This window comes from Sinohyriopsis cumingii, chromosome 9 (genome assembly GCF_028554795.1).
Source record: "Sinohyriopsis cumingii isolate HCF-2022 chromosome 9, ASM2855479v2, whole genome shotgun sequence".
NCBI classification, from domain to species: Eukaryota; Metazoa; Mollusca; class Bivalvia; order Unionida; family Unionidae; genus Sinohyriopsis; species Sinohyriopsis cumingii.
Window position 1 is genome coordinate 119,650,367 of NC_142969.1, and position 13,777 is coordinate 119,664,143.

At 34.6% G+C, this 13,777-nt stretch overlaps 1 protein-coding gene across 2 annotated transcripts in view; it reads right to left on the reverse strand.

Moving 5' to 3' along the window:
• Window positions 1-726: 726 nt before the first annotated feature.
• Window positions 727-13,777, reverse strand: part of LOC149792583 (uncharacterized) — a 47,766-nt gene continuing 34,715 nt past the window's right edge. For both annotated transcript variants that reach the window (XM_089971210.1, XM_089971209.1), the window contains exons 6-10: window positions 9,016-9,063; window positions 7,818-7,872; window positions 4,886-5,020; window positions 2,790-2,840; window positions 727-837 (exon numbers count right to left, since the gene is read on the reverse strand). In XM_089971210.1, the coding sequence (XP_089827336.1) occupies window positions 767-837; window positions 2,790-2,840; window positions 4,886-5,020; window positions 7,818-7,872; window positions 9,016-9,063 (360 nt within the window). In that variant the 3' untranslated portion in view covers window positions 727-766. The remainder of the gene's footprint in view (window positions 838-2,789; window positions 2,841-4,885; window positions 5,021-7,817; window positions 7,873-9,015; window positions 9,064-13,777) is intronic.

A 13,777-nucleotide genomic window follows, 5' to 3' on the forward strand; every position in this document is an offset into this window, starting at 1 on the left:
TGAGAAAGCACGCCAGTAGCTTCTCGTGGGTTGTGGTTCTTTCCGGGTTCTTCCTCCACCATTAATACTAGCCGCCATGTATAGCCCATCATGTGCTGAAAAATGGCGTTAAACCCCACAATAACAACAATTACTGTTTTAATTATACTGTAATTATAGAAACATACATTTACTCTTTTAATTAAAATGTATCAGAAACTGTAACAAATACTGTTTTAATTATGTTGTAATTATAAAAACTTACATTTACTCTTTTAATTATATTGTATCAGAAACTGTAACAAATACTGTTTTAATTATATTGTAATTATAGAAACTGTTACAATTAATGTTTTAATTAGTGCTGTTCCATTAAAACATACATGTTACCCTGGGAAGGCACTTTAAAGTTGGGTACTCACTCATAGACACAACTTTGAATGTTCTTATCCTTTTAACATGAACTCTGCAAAATCAAAGTACCTGGCATATATTTTTTTTTTTAAACTGCCTTCCCTGGGTACCATGTATGTTTAAATGGAAAAGCTTATATTGTATCAGAAACTGTAACAAATACAGTTTTAATTCTGTTGTAATAGAAACTGTTACATTTACTGTTTTAATTGTATTGTAATAGACCTGTTACAATTATTCTGATGTGACTTGATTTGTTTTAATTACATTGTAACATAAACTATTACAATCATTTTGCTGTGACTTATATTTGAAATATGAAGGAGAAACAAATGAGTCTCACAAATTTATTTATAAAAAATCAAAATCTTTATTATCCTTCTATTTTCTTCTTTTTCTTCTTTTTCTTTCTTTTCTCCACCTTCTCATGTTTCCTCTTTTCACCTGAATGAAAGAGTGTAAATGAAGCACAAATAAAGGGCAGCTAAGAAAAAAAAACAACCTAGAGATGGAAGTCACTGCAAACATAACATTTGCTGGTTAATCTGGTTATTTTCATTCCCAGTCCTTAAAGGCTCCGTCCACTCTCCCAAACCCACCTTGTTATCTACTCAACCTCATTAAACAGCACACCACAAATGATTACACATGTAAATTGAGTAAAGCTACAAAGTGAACCAATCAAAAGAATAAGGACATGTTCATATATGACCAATCACAACATATACAAAGTGGATATTAAAAACTTCTTACCAATCACAGCATATCCAAAGTGGATATTAAAAACTTTTTACCAATCACAGTATATCCAAAGTGAAAATGAAAACCTTCTTACCAATCACAGCATATTCAAAGTGAAAATTAGAAACGTCTTACCAATCACAGTATATCCAAAAGTGGATATTATAAACTTATTACCAATCACAGCATATCCAAAGTGGATATTAAAAACTTAGAACAAATCAAAGTACTGAGAGTACTGGTGGTTTTTCAGGGTGAATTAATGTTAATTTATATTGCTTAATTACAGAAATAATGATACACATACTTCTTTTATCCTATCCTAAAATGTTGGAGTTGAGACCCAAATATTGAGGGATCAAATCCTACCATTTGCAACTGTAGTGTGTCCCTGGGCAAGGCACTTTATTAGAATTTCCTTAGCAATAAATAACCTACTTGTGTTGCTCTGCCATGAAGTACTAAACCGAAAGCTATCCTATAAATACTGCTCCAAATAAATTTTAAATATTTTTCAAATACCTTTTTATTTATATGTCACAAGAGAATTTATATTACCATTTGAAACATTACTGGAGGAATTACTGTGGCGACTACTTTTTGAAGTGATTTGATACTGTAAGTTTAAAGCGTGTTGATTTCCACCTTGCGAGATGGAATTTTGACACGAGCTAACCACTTGAAGGAATTGTATGATGATGAAGCAACAAAATATTTGACTTTTCGAGAGAAGGTAGCTAATATAAAAGTTTTAAGCATTTTACATGTGCTACTTTTGTCATTTATTTAAAATATTTGATGATGTTCACATCTTTACATCAGGTGGCTGAGCAATCTAATGTGCTCACCTTTACAGATCACTGACATCTCACTTTTGTCTGTGTGGGTTCTCGTCTTGGGCATGGTCAAATGTGAGAAAGCTTGCCAGTAACATCACTTGAGTCAGTGATTCTTCCCAGGATCTTCCTCCGCAAGATATACTGGCCATCATGAAGAGCTTATCATGTGCTGAAAAATGGCATTAAGCCCACAACAATATATTTATGATTTATACTTAATCTTGTTGTACACGATGTTTACATTTTGATGTGTTTATCTTTCACAAACTTTTGTGCAATTCATTTTTACATTTTTCTAACTTTACTGTTAGTTTGCACCATACAGCCACTAATGTGCTGAGGAGTTATAAAACACTAATATAGTAAAACCTGTCTAAATCGACCAACCCTTACTGCCAACAAAAAGCAGCCTCTCATGGCAGGTGGTCTCTCTTAACAGGTTTATACAAAAAAATCAGCTTTCAGAGCCAAAATTCAACAGGACATAAGAAGGAAAAATACCCACAATTACTGTACATGCATTTATTGTTTATATATAGTTCTTTTTAAATTACTGTATTAATTTCTTTTAAAAATAAATTTATATCAAAATAGACTTGCATCTATCGTCTATCATAAAACATTCCCATTCACGTCTGAAGACTAGATGTCCATGCATTAGCATATGAAATTAGCTATCAAATCATTTACCTAACTTCATAAATCTTTATGAGTACAACTGGTACTGTTATCAATTTACTAATTCATCTCTAAAGTCAATGAACAATTTTATAATTATTGACATTCCATATTATTAATTTATTCTGACAACTATACCTTTCTTTTCACCAGCCATTCCATTTGTCTTCATTGTCCACACAGGGCATTCTACCAATAAAATAAAAAAAGGATTATATAAAACAAGAGAATTGCAAACCACTATGAACAAGGATTTCCAAGAAAAACTTTTAACTGTAAATCAAACAATAATATATCCTACAGATGTATGAATATGTAGTTTTTGAGGGGAATAAAGCTAATTTTAATGATGCAATACTTACCCATCACTATTGCCTTGCCTATTCTGAGGCAGAAGTATCTTCATCCAAATTAGAAAATTCCAAATACCCATTAAATGTAAAGTTCCAAAAGTGGATTGAGAAAAAAGTCTAACATGGTCCAAAAATCCATGGCATAGGCCCATGCTCAGTAGCTTTTCTCTTTAACTTTGCTTCAGGCTACTTCTGATATGCTGCCTGGATTTTGTTTGAACGGGAAATTACCCCCTCCCCAAAACTGTAAGATTGCAGAAGATTGGGTCACTCTTTGCATCACAGCTACTTGGTCCAAAGAATAAATTCATTTGCACTGGTTTGCCAAAGGTTGATGATATAAGGAGGAGAGAGTAAGTATGTGATCACCAAAATGCAGTTCTCATAACATCCTCAAATGCCAAACAAGTCAGATAGGTCCATGAAGTAATGATAGCCCTAGCTTCATGTTATTTAATTCTTCTAAGAGAAAGGTCCCTTTCAGTGAGGGATTAATAATTTTTCTTGATAGTAGGGACAACCCACTTGGAAATGGATGCCAAAATATCAGCAGTGCCCTTATTAAGTAGGAACAGATAGTTTTTACCCTTTCTTCTCACATCAGAAGTGGCCAAACAATCATAAAGCCCTAACTGGGCATATAATCTAACTTGATCATCCCCAGCACAGACCTAATGAGACTGGAGATCACAATAGGAAAAGGAACTACTGAATGCAGCTGGTTCTTTGCTAGAAACGCAGGTTTTCAAAGCAGAGAAACAGACTTATACTTACAGCTGAGCCAAAAACAACCACATTGTACAGACAAGACATGAAGCTAACTCCTTCTCCTAAGATACTAAGGAGAGCAGGATCTCTGCAGCTCAAATATTTGACAAGATCAGAGTGATTAGAAATGGAGCCAATGGCCAGACCCTTGGAGAATCTGAGTGTGCTAGGCAGCGTTGCCCTACAGCTCTGGTTAAAAGAGTCTGAATATTCTCTCTCTTACCTGTGCAAAGACATTAGGAGATGGCAATGATCTACCAAGTTTAATCAATAAGGGATAGACATATCATAATGATAATGATCTACTGAGTTTGATCAAAAACTCTATAAAGGAATAGACATATTGGAAGCATAATGATCTGCCAAGTTTGATTTGAAAAACCTAGGAACAGACATGGCATAATTGTAATGAGCTCAGTTAAGGCAATCAATGGATCCAAAAAAAAAGTCATCTCTTAATAAAAAATTCTTTTAATGATCACCACTGTATAAATCTCTTCTTTTTAACGATTTGTTATAAAACCCTATATTAAGTTTGCAGAGTGATAAAATTGAATGATTTAATGCCAAATGACCCCAACAGACAAGTGTGCAAAAATATAATTCATGATCAAATATATCCACGACACTGGTTTGCTAAGCACAACTAATGTTTGATCAAATGAGACTGGAAAGAAATAACAATATGAACCATTCAAATGCAAGATCATCTTAAATGTATTCAAAGACTTTGATCAAAACCAAATTTGTTTGAAATCTCAAAATTGTAAGCTTGGTTTCAAGCCTATTTTAATTTCTTTAAACAAACAGTACCCCCCCCCCCCATTATACATGAAGCAGAAAACTGTATTAGAAGTGGAGAATTTTATTTTGGTATAATTATCATCTTGACAAGTAATACTTCTCCAGCTGACTGCACCTATGAAGTTTCACAAGTGTTCATGTAAAACAATATAAAATATGAAGGTAAATAACAAACCTGAGCCACCAAAATGTTTTAAATTTGACAAAGAGAATCCCATCTTTGGTCACAAAAAAGATACCACAAACTTGTCTCTCGCTACCTATAACCACTGAGATTAAATGACATGCATGCAAATGTGACATACTCACCAGCTCCAAATGGAACATGTCTCTGTTTCAGATCCTGAGGTATCTGATGCTTGGTTTTGGGCTGGGCCTGAATTTCCACCAATGGGAGAGAAGCAGAGGACTCTATGACATGGATCTGTCCAGCCAGTGAGGGACCTGGTTACAAAAATAGATGTAAATAGTACTGTACATAAAACCTGTATAGGTTATATTTATGCATTATATCTGTGTATGTCAGTGTGGTAAGTAACTATCAGATTACCTCAGCATAAAGCCACAAAAACTTGTTTGAAATTTGCATGGAAATTCCAGGTTACAAATTCATCCTGGTAATACTGATATCTAATGAATGAGTGATGTAACCATTCTTCTGCACATCAAAGTGATTGCACTGTTAACAGTTAACAATATGTTAGTGAAGGCCATTATCCTACAGTGGAGACATTGACATCCATTGATTCAGTGACTGTTCCACTGCTGGATGAATTGCACTTTCAACTATAGTGATTATCCAATAAGATGCAATCACACCAGTCCTATATTAACAATTTAACATTATTGGATCTTCTATGCCTGTATACATTTTTTTTTCCAGCCAGTAACCTGTCTTATTTCCTCTAATTTTTTGTGAAATTTTGTCATTTTTTATTCTTCAGACTTTCACAGAGATTGTCAAACAGGTCCTACAGATCTACTATAATTAAGAATCCTGATGCACAGGTTCCAATACTGTATTACAAACATGAAATTATGGAATCCATTTAACAATTTATTTATAACAAGTGCTGTTAAGTTATGATATTCATAACCTTCACAAAAGACAGTGATGCTAACAGAAATGTAATACCAATGTCTCACCCTATGTTTTGGTCAGAAAGACAAAACCTTGAATACTCATTCAGCAAACCTATGGAAAATGTACTGATTTAACACTGCTCTTTAATTCCAGCAACATGTTTGTTGCATTCTTGAGTCTTATGTTCTTAAAATATAACAATATCTCAACTAATCTAATTTTGTTTCATTGGAAATTTGCATAATAAAGGCTGAATGCTGATGAAAATAAATCTACACAATTTTTAATAACAATGAAACCTTCTGATCAAATCTATATCAAGATGAATATCTTCTCTTTTAATCTCACACATTACATATCAGTCTTTTCTTTTGATCTCCCCCTTACAAATTAGAAAGTCTTTTTTTTAAATTTAACACTATATAAATGAGCTTTAACTGCACATGGCTTGATCATCTCTAATGACTCAGTCTTATGACAATATTTATCAATTATATGCCAATGCATGATAGCCCCATCCCAGTTTTATACAAAATGTTGACAAATCTTCACTAAAGATATCATTGCTTAATTATAAGCCACACATTGCTTAATGCATAGTTTATTCCCCCTAGGCTTATCATGGAAGTATTACTGTATAAAGATGATCTTGACCAATACAGCAAGGGCTCTGGCTGGCCAAGTGGGATAAAGCGCTCACCTTTACCGATCAATGCCATCTCACCTCTATCCACATGGTTTTGAATCTGGATCTCAGCCAATGTGGGTATGTGAGAAAGCTTGCCAGTAGTTTCCCATGGGGCTGGTGGTTTTACCAGGGATTTTCCAGGTTCTTCCTCCACCAGTTATACTGTCCACCATGCATAGCCTATGATATGATGAAAAATGGTGTTTCCACAGCAAATATGCATGGAATATCAAATCACACTCTTTCACTTGACATTTGAGTTTGCAGCCAAATTTCAGGTCTCCATTTTTTTGAGTAAACTAATACAATTGTTTTGTCTGTTATGAGCAAGTTGTCTTCTAAATGGACATTCATATACATAAATCTCCATACTAATGGTACCAATTGTATAGACCTTGACATATTTAAGTACCCTTTTGACATAAATCTCCATACTAATGGTACTAATTGTATAGACCTTGACATATTTAAGTACCCTTTTGACACGGTATGATGACTACACATAAAAATGCCTGAATGAAAGCAATGCATGAATGAAAGAAGAATGCGCTAAAAAAGAATGATAAACACAGCAAGTACAGTACTCTTCCTTCAAGCAGTCCATTTTGAAAATATATTGCCCATCTCCTTGATGTGTTTAAGAAATCTTACAATTGTGATTGTCATCAAGTACCTTCTAAATTTTAACTTTAGAAAGCTCTCCTTTGAACTATATTCCAAAATCAAGTTCTTTCTTTTGCCACTAAAAAGTGTTCCATCAGTACTTTTTACTGATGATGTTTGAGAAAGTATTGATATTTAGAGCAACAAACTGTAACAATATAAATCAAAAACATTTGAGTAACTTGTTTGTTCATACTTAAAAATATTGTTTCAGAAGTTATCTTTCACCTGTGCTAGGCAAAAATCAGTAGGAAATTTAATTAAACAAAATCTTGAATATCTCTCTCAGAAATGTTTGCAGATGCATTTTCAAACAGCCTTAAAGCACATAATTGAAAAAAAAACAGGACTTAACAAAATAAATGGTGCATAATGCGATTATGCACAGTAAACCATGCAGCAGTTGACTGCAATACTAATGCAAAAGAAATGCATTTTTGTGATATTTAAATATTTCCAAGTCTGTATCTTACTTAGATACACAGGTGGCTGTTAATATTGTGGTGATCACTGCTTCAGGTTTGACTACATTTAATATTGTCTGAACTTATCACACACTAGACTGTCAAGGTTGGACTATATTTAATATTGTATGAACTTATCACACACTAGACTGTCAAAAATTCACTGCATTTAATGTTGTGTGAACGTAACACACACTAGAATGTCAAGGTTGGACTGTATTTAATATTGTGTGAACGTAACACACACTAGATTGTCATGGTTGGACTGTATTTAATATTGTGTGAACTTACCGCACACAAGACTGTCAAGATTGGACTGTATTTAATATTGTGTGAACTTACCGCACACAAGACTGTCAAGATTTTCATCTGCCAATAGAGTGCCCATCTTCAACACCTAAAGAAATATCAAAAGCTGTTTACTTGACAAATATAGCTGTGTACTGGTCTATTTCAAATTATTATAATATTACAATGATATACCAATGAATATGTAAATCTAAACTTTAAATTTAAGGTTCCATGTGGAACTTTATAAACCACTTTCATGTTTCACAAGGGGCCCCGAGTGGCCGAGTGGTCTAAAACACTCTCCATTACGGATCACTGCCATCTCACCTCTATCTGCGTGGGTTCGAGTCTCGGATTCGGCCAATGTGGGTATGTGAGAAAGCTTGCCAGTAGCTTCTCGTGGGTCGGTGGTTCTTTCCGGGATTTTCCCGGGTTCTTCCTCCACCATTAATACTGGCCGCCATATACAGCCTCTCACGTGCTGAAAAATGGCGTTAAACCCTACAACAACAACAACAACAACAACATGTTTCACGTATAACATGAAAAGTTTTTTATTTTTATAAATGCTTCCGATACTGGAGCCAGTTTTATCCTTAATATTAATAACTTAAATTCCAGGCCACTCTGAATTCACATAAATCTAAAGAAATATTGTAGTCCATGAAGTTATTTACACTAACACAAATCTCCACTGAAAACAAAATCAAAGTCTATTCAATACAATCTCTTGTCCCCCAGACATAATTTTTTTACCTTACTCCAAATCTTACTAGAAAAAAACTCTGATCAAAAAGGCTGCATGTCAACATAAATAATATTACCCAGCCTGGAATAATATTCATTATTTGAAATACGGAGTAGAGGTTTATAAATGAGACCCCAAAAACTAACTGGATTCTTCCGTAACCGCAAATGCAAAACCATATACATAGTTTCATAACTGTAGATGCTGAAGAACTCGAGTTATTGAGCAGAAACTATTTTTCTTCTTTTAGTGACCTTAATCTTTGACTTTCTGATAATGAAATCAATAGGGTTCTTTATTACTGCAACTGCAAGCCATCTGAATACAAAGTCTGATAACTGTAAATGATGGATGGACTGACAGGCAGTATCACCATAAAATATGCTCCGATGGTGAGTGTATATAAAGCCGGACCAATTATCCGCTTAAACAACTAAAGAAATTGGTTATTGTCTGTAAAGAGAGAGAGAGTGAGAGAGAAGAAAAAAAATATTGTCTCACTTCTTCTTTTGACTTAGGAATGGCCATTACTTCAAAATGTTTGGCACTCTGAAATAAAAAGATAATACACACATAAAAAAGAACTGGCATCTATGATAAGGCAAGAGGCTGAAGTGGACCTGTTATCACTTGTTTAATAGCCAAATGGTAAGAAATATGGGTTAAATTGTAATGTTTAGGGCAGAAATTTCTTCTTCCAATGCTATTGATCACATACATTATAAAAACAAGTGGTTTTAAGGTTTCTTTATTTCTGGGGTATTTCCATTCATATTTAATGGCACAAAAGCACAACTGATCCAATACTCAAAGTTCTTTAAAACTATCAGAGGTCTTGCTAGGATTTTACAACTAGGAGACCAGGACTCGTGTTTTGGTAAAAACACCAGCAAAAGTTGCAGTCCCCTTCCACAAGATGTGAACTTTGCAGAATAGAAGCACTATTGGTTGCCACTGAGTTTAATTTCCATTCTTTATAACACCGACATATAGCTCTTGTTTGTCCATCAGAGTGTGACTGTGTCAGTTTTGTCAATCCAAGGAAAGGTCTTATTCCAAACACTAAGCCAGGCATCACACACTTCCTTACACTTGGATACTGTCACATCCAAACTATCAGTTCAATCAACTTAAGCTCTCTTCTGAATCTCATCACAATCTATATCTTTTTGCCGTTTAATCCCAAAATACTTATCGAAATTTGCAAATGGCATTTTGTCAAGACTCAACATGTCTTGATTTCAAGGTCACAGGCACTCCTTGTTCAGCTACACTTGGAAATTAACACAATAATGAAAGTTAAAGTTGTTTATTTGATGTACTCTTATCAATAACCACACATAGATCTCTGGGTCTTTCTGCCTCTCAATTCAATCACTGTAAATATCAGCACATTTTCCCATCCAGCAGCTAAAGTCTATGAACATGCCACCAAGCTATTGAATCATGTTCTTTTGATGTACTCTTATAAATGAGCACATGTACATCTCTTGGTCTTTCTGCCTCTGAATTCAACTATTGTAAACAAGATGAAGTACTATGACTGGGTAACAACATACTCAAGAACCAATGAGCACTGATGTTACATTGAAAGCAGAGTATTTTGTTCTACATGTCTTGATTGGTAATCTAGGGTGGTGCTCTACAAATATAATATGTACTTGTGAGAGTGACAAGTGTAAGGTGAAGTTTTGGTTTGAAACATCCACAATGAACAAAATGTTAGCATACCTCTATGTTACTTTCATTTACTGTGGCTGAAATTTCTTTGATAGCTTACTTGTGGAAACTGTACATGATCGAAATGCACAACCAACCAAAATGGCTGCTCTCATGTGCTCAAAACATCAGCCTGAATTAGTCTGAAGTACACTATCATTAGCAGTTATCAAAATAGGGAAGATGAATTTTACTAGACTTAACAATACCACCTTCTGAAAGTGCAACGAATGAATTACAAAATATATTTAAAAAAAGTAAAAAATGTTATGGACTCTTTTTTAACAATTTACCTTTGAAATCCAGGAAGTGAAAATGACCAAGTGGCACTAGCAGTTCTTTGCTAAGTGCGTATAAGAAGTAAGGGCAAGCTGTATACTCTATAACTCCAATGAAACCCACAAAAATAAAAAGAAATAAAAGTACTTTTAACCATACCTAAAATTATGGGTAAAACAATTCATCACTATACTGATGCATTGATACTTATGATGTACACATATCAATACAAGTGGTGGAAAATCGATACAAAACGATACTTACCATATGCAGGTTATTTTAATCTTCAACACTTATCAAATATTATTAGTCATTTACCATGCTATTCCTTTAATTAAGAATTCATCTGAGACAGCCATTGCAGGCACAGGGACTTGTTTTTTTTTTGTTAGTTAAAATGAAAAAGACTTGACAACATTCACATCAAGTGATGTGGTTTGTAATAATACACACCCACTCACCCTTGCCAGTTCCATGGTAATTTTAGTTTCCCAACAGCTTGTTTGGCATAAATCAATCTATGTTTCCTCTGACCCTTGCCACCCTATTTTTGATCTTTGTACAAGGGTTGGCATGTGTGAAGTGGCTCAAACCCTACATGCCAACCCTTGACGAGGAAAAAGTGTAATCCAAGTGGACAAAAAGAGGAATACAAGCAGAAAAAGAGGAATCCACATATAACATGCTAAAAATTAAATGAACAATGATTTATTTGCCCCTCTCGTCCTTTAACATCCTTTACTGCTTCAAGTTTTCATATGTAGCACTTTTAGCTTTAGAAAGCAACATATTTTCATGTCGCATTTTAAAACACTTAGTACCAGCTGAGACCATGAATGTTTTGCACACCAGTATGAGTACAAAGTATTGGGTTATTGAGCCTGGATCTGAATATGTTCGTTAACAATACTGAAAAATCTCTCACAGTCATCATTAGAATGGTAAAGAACCAACATTCCTTTCATAACCTGACAAAGAAGAGGAAATTTATCTTCCAGCGATTGTGTCTTTTAACTGGGAAATAAGGTGCCATTGCACATCAATTCTATCTGCATTAAGTATACTGTCAGGTAGGATCCCAACTTTATACTTGAGGAATTCTCCTTCCAGATGATCCAAGGTAGACAAGGCTGGTAATAGAAAGGGATATCTCTTGACAAAGAATCTAACACTTTTGAAGCTTTTTGACTGTCTCTCATTTACATCAGCAACTGAAGCATTTAAAAGCACTTCATCTCCATAGGGGAATTTCTGGAGCATGTAATCACAGGCTGTATCATAATAATATCTAACATTATCATAAAACACCTTCACAGCTAGAGTAGAATTGTGTTCTATGAATTCTCTTACTTCTGCACCAATAGCAAGATCTTCATAATCTTTCTATTAAGAACTTGGTAAATAACACCTCTGCATTTATAACATTCATGTCCGCACTTTAGTTCTGCTGCAGATAAGAAGTTACCTTAGTATTGGAGTTCGTAAGACGAGCTAATTCAATGTGTTTCTTTGTTTTCAAATGTTTCTCCACATAAAATTTACCAACATGCCCAATATTAAAATCATTTCCGCACAGACTGCAATGAGCATGATGCTGCCCTAGAATACAGGGACTTGTATCGTTGCTTAAAACTGACCTGTCATACATGTACTGTGTAGTACATGTATGACAGGTCAATTTTAAGCAACGATACAAGCCCCTGTGCCCGAGAATGGAATGCTGTATTATGCCATTAATGTATTCATCTCTGAAGGATTCTTTTTTTTTGGTGTCTTTTTCTGATCCACTTGTGATATTCTTTGAAAAAATATATGTGCTCTAACACAAACATCTACTAGAATACATCTGAAGACTTTTAGCGCCAAATAGTAAAATTATTTCGACACGGCCTGAAATAGATGTCACATGATGCTGCCCTCGTGTCCTCATCTTTGGAGGATTCTGTTATTTTTTGTTTCATTTATTTTTGGCCTTTTTCTAATCCATGTGTGAAATTATTTGAAAGGAGATATTTTTGCTCTCATACACACATCGACTAAAATAAATCATATTTTTTTCGCGCCAAATACATATAGACTGGTTCTATACTAAATATAAATTAGAAAAAAAGAATCTGCGAGTAAAGATTAAAATTAAAAAACCAGTCTATTCTCTCCTCACTAAGCCATACAGCTGCTATAAATAGAATACTAGGTTGAAAGTTTGAAAGTAGCACCAGCATGTTTCTGGGTAATAGGACAGTTGCTATAAATAGAACATAATACTGTTAGGAAAGTGCATGGACAAGCATACTCTTATACTGTAGTTACGTTGAAGCCGTCTTTTCTAAAATACGGTCTGTGGGATTAATGGGATGTTAATAAAAACAAGAAAACAAACAATTGATTTTTTTAAGGTGGATATACAGAAAAAGCGTAATCCATATATGTTTACGCGTAAGGCGTAATTTAGTGGAAAAAAGCATAATGGTTGGCATGTATGCCACTTGCCAATGAAAAAACTGAAATTTTCCAACACTGCAGTGTCAGCAAAAGGTAGTGTTTATTAGCCAGCCTAGCAAACTCAAAAACTCTTAAATCAGGCCATACATGCAAGAAATCAATATGAAGGTAATTTATTTTCTCAAAAATTGAAAGTATAACATTCAGTACAACTTTAATTGGCTGACACAAGTCAAAACTACAGCACTAATGAAATTTGACCAGGAACTCGCCATCTGCATTCCTAGTCACATGGCATGAATATTTGTTAAACTAGATTTGATTGGTACATCATACCCTGAAACAAGCATTATGTCATAGTTTGAACCATCCATCAAGGAAGTTTTACAAGTACATGTTTACAATACAGGCTACCTAGAAAACTCAAAATGGCTGATTCCCAGCGTGGTTCATCTTCATCTTCAGATGGCAATTTAGTTCAGCAAATAATGGCTGATGGTAGTTATGATGCCAGAGGGTTTTAAAGTTATGTAGTATATCAGATCAATAGAACCTGATAAAGTGCTAATGGAGAAACCAGTCAGTGATTTTGAGCCAGTTGTTATTGTTGTAGGGTTCAACGCCATTTTTCAGCACAAGATAGGCTATACATGGCGGCCAGTATAAATGGTGGAGGAACAACCCGGGAAACCCCCGGAAAGAACCACCGACCCACGAGAAGCTTTCTCACATAACCACATTAGCCAAATCCGAGACTCGAACTCATGCAGACAGGTGAGATGGCAGTGATCCGTAACAGTGAGCACTTTAGACCACTCAGCCA